Raw genomic sequence first — 573 nt, 5'->3', positions numbered from 1 at the left:
AAAAAAAAGACTTACCATGTTGGAGTTCTGGTGCCTGAGGAGGACGGCATTGCCATAGAGCAGCGTCCTGTGACCCGAACCTGTGCCTTTGCCCTGTAATGGAGTGTAGGAGATAAAAAGGAGTTATCAGTAATGGCGCGACGTCGGGGTTTCTCTGACGTCACTCTGTGTTACCTTATACCTAAAGCGTGTGTGGTTCAAGTGACGTTTTTTTTTTTTCAAATGATGAGAGACAGAGAGAAGAAAAGAAATTATTTGGGGGTTTTTGGTTTTCTGATTTTTGTTTTGCTTTCCACGGTTGGTCTACGTGGTGGAGTGACGGGGAATGATAAGACAGCAATATTGGAAGACAAGAATTGAAAGAGAAACTAAAAAGAATGGAAATATGTATAGGGGAGAGAAGAAAACCTATTGAATTTTATATTTTGTTTAACATGGGAGGAATCAAAGAAAAAAATATATCAAATTAGATGGAAAAAAGTAACGAGAACAGGTTCTTTTTCATCTGTGTCGATCTGTTTTTATTACTATTATTCAAGATTTGATTCCGAACGTTGCATAAATTGTACATGC

The 573-nt window shown here is 38.0% G+C and overlaps 1 protein-coding gene across 1 annotated transcript in view; it reads right to left on the bottom strand.

Annotated features, from left to right (window-relative positions):
- The window catches only part of LOC119591819 (ryanodine receptor-like), a 115,587-nt gene that overhangs the window by 23,761 nt on the left and 91,253 nt on the right, over positions 1-573 (bottom strand). The window contains exon 5 of the mRNA XM_037940564.1: positions 16-93. Within this exon, the coding sequence (XP_037796492.1) occupies positions 16-93 (78 nt within the window). The remainder of the gene's footprint in view (positions 1-15; positions 94-573) is intronic.

This window comes from Penaeus monodon, chromosome 29 (assembly GCF_015228065.2).
Source record: "Penaeus monodon isolate SGIC_2016 chromosome 29, NSTDA_Pmon_1, whole genome shotgun sequence".
NCBI lineage: Eukaryota > Metazoa > Arthropoda > Malacostraca > Decapoda > Penaeidae > Penaeus > Penaeus monodon.
This window is presented reverse-complemented; position numbering and strand designations above follow the sequence as displayed.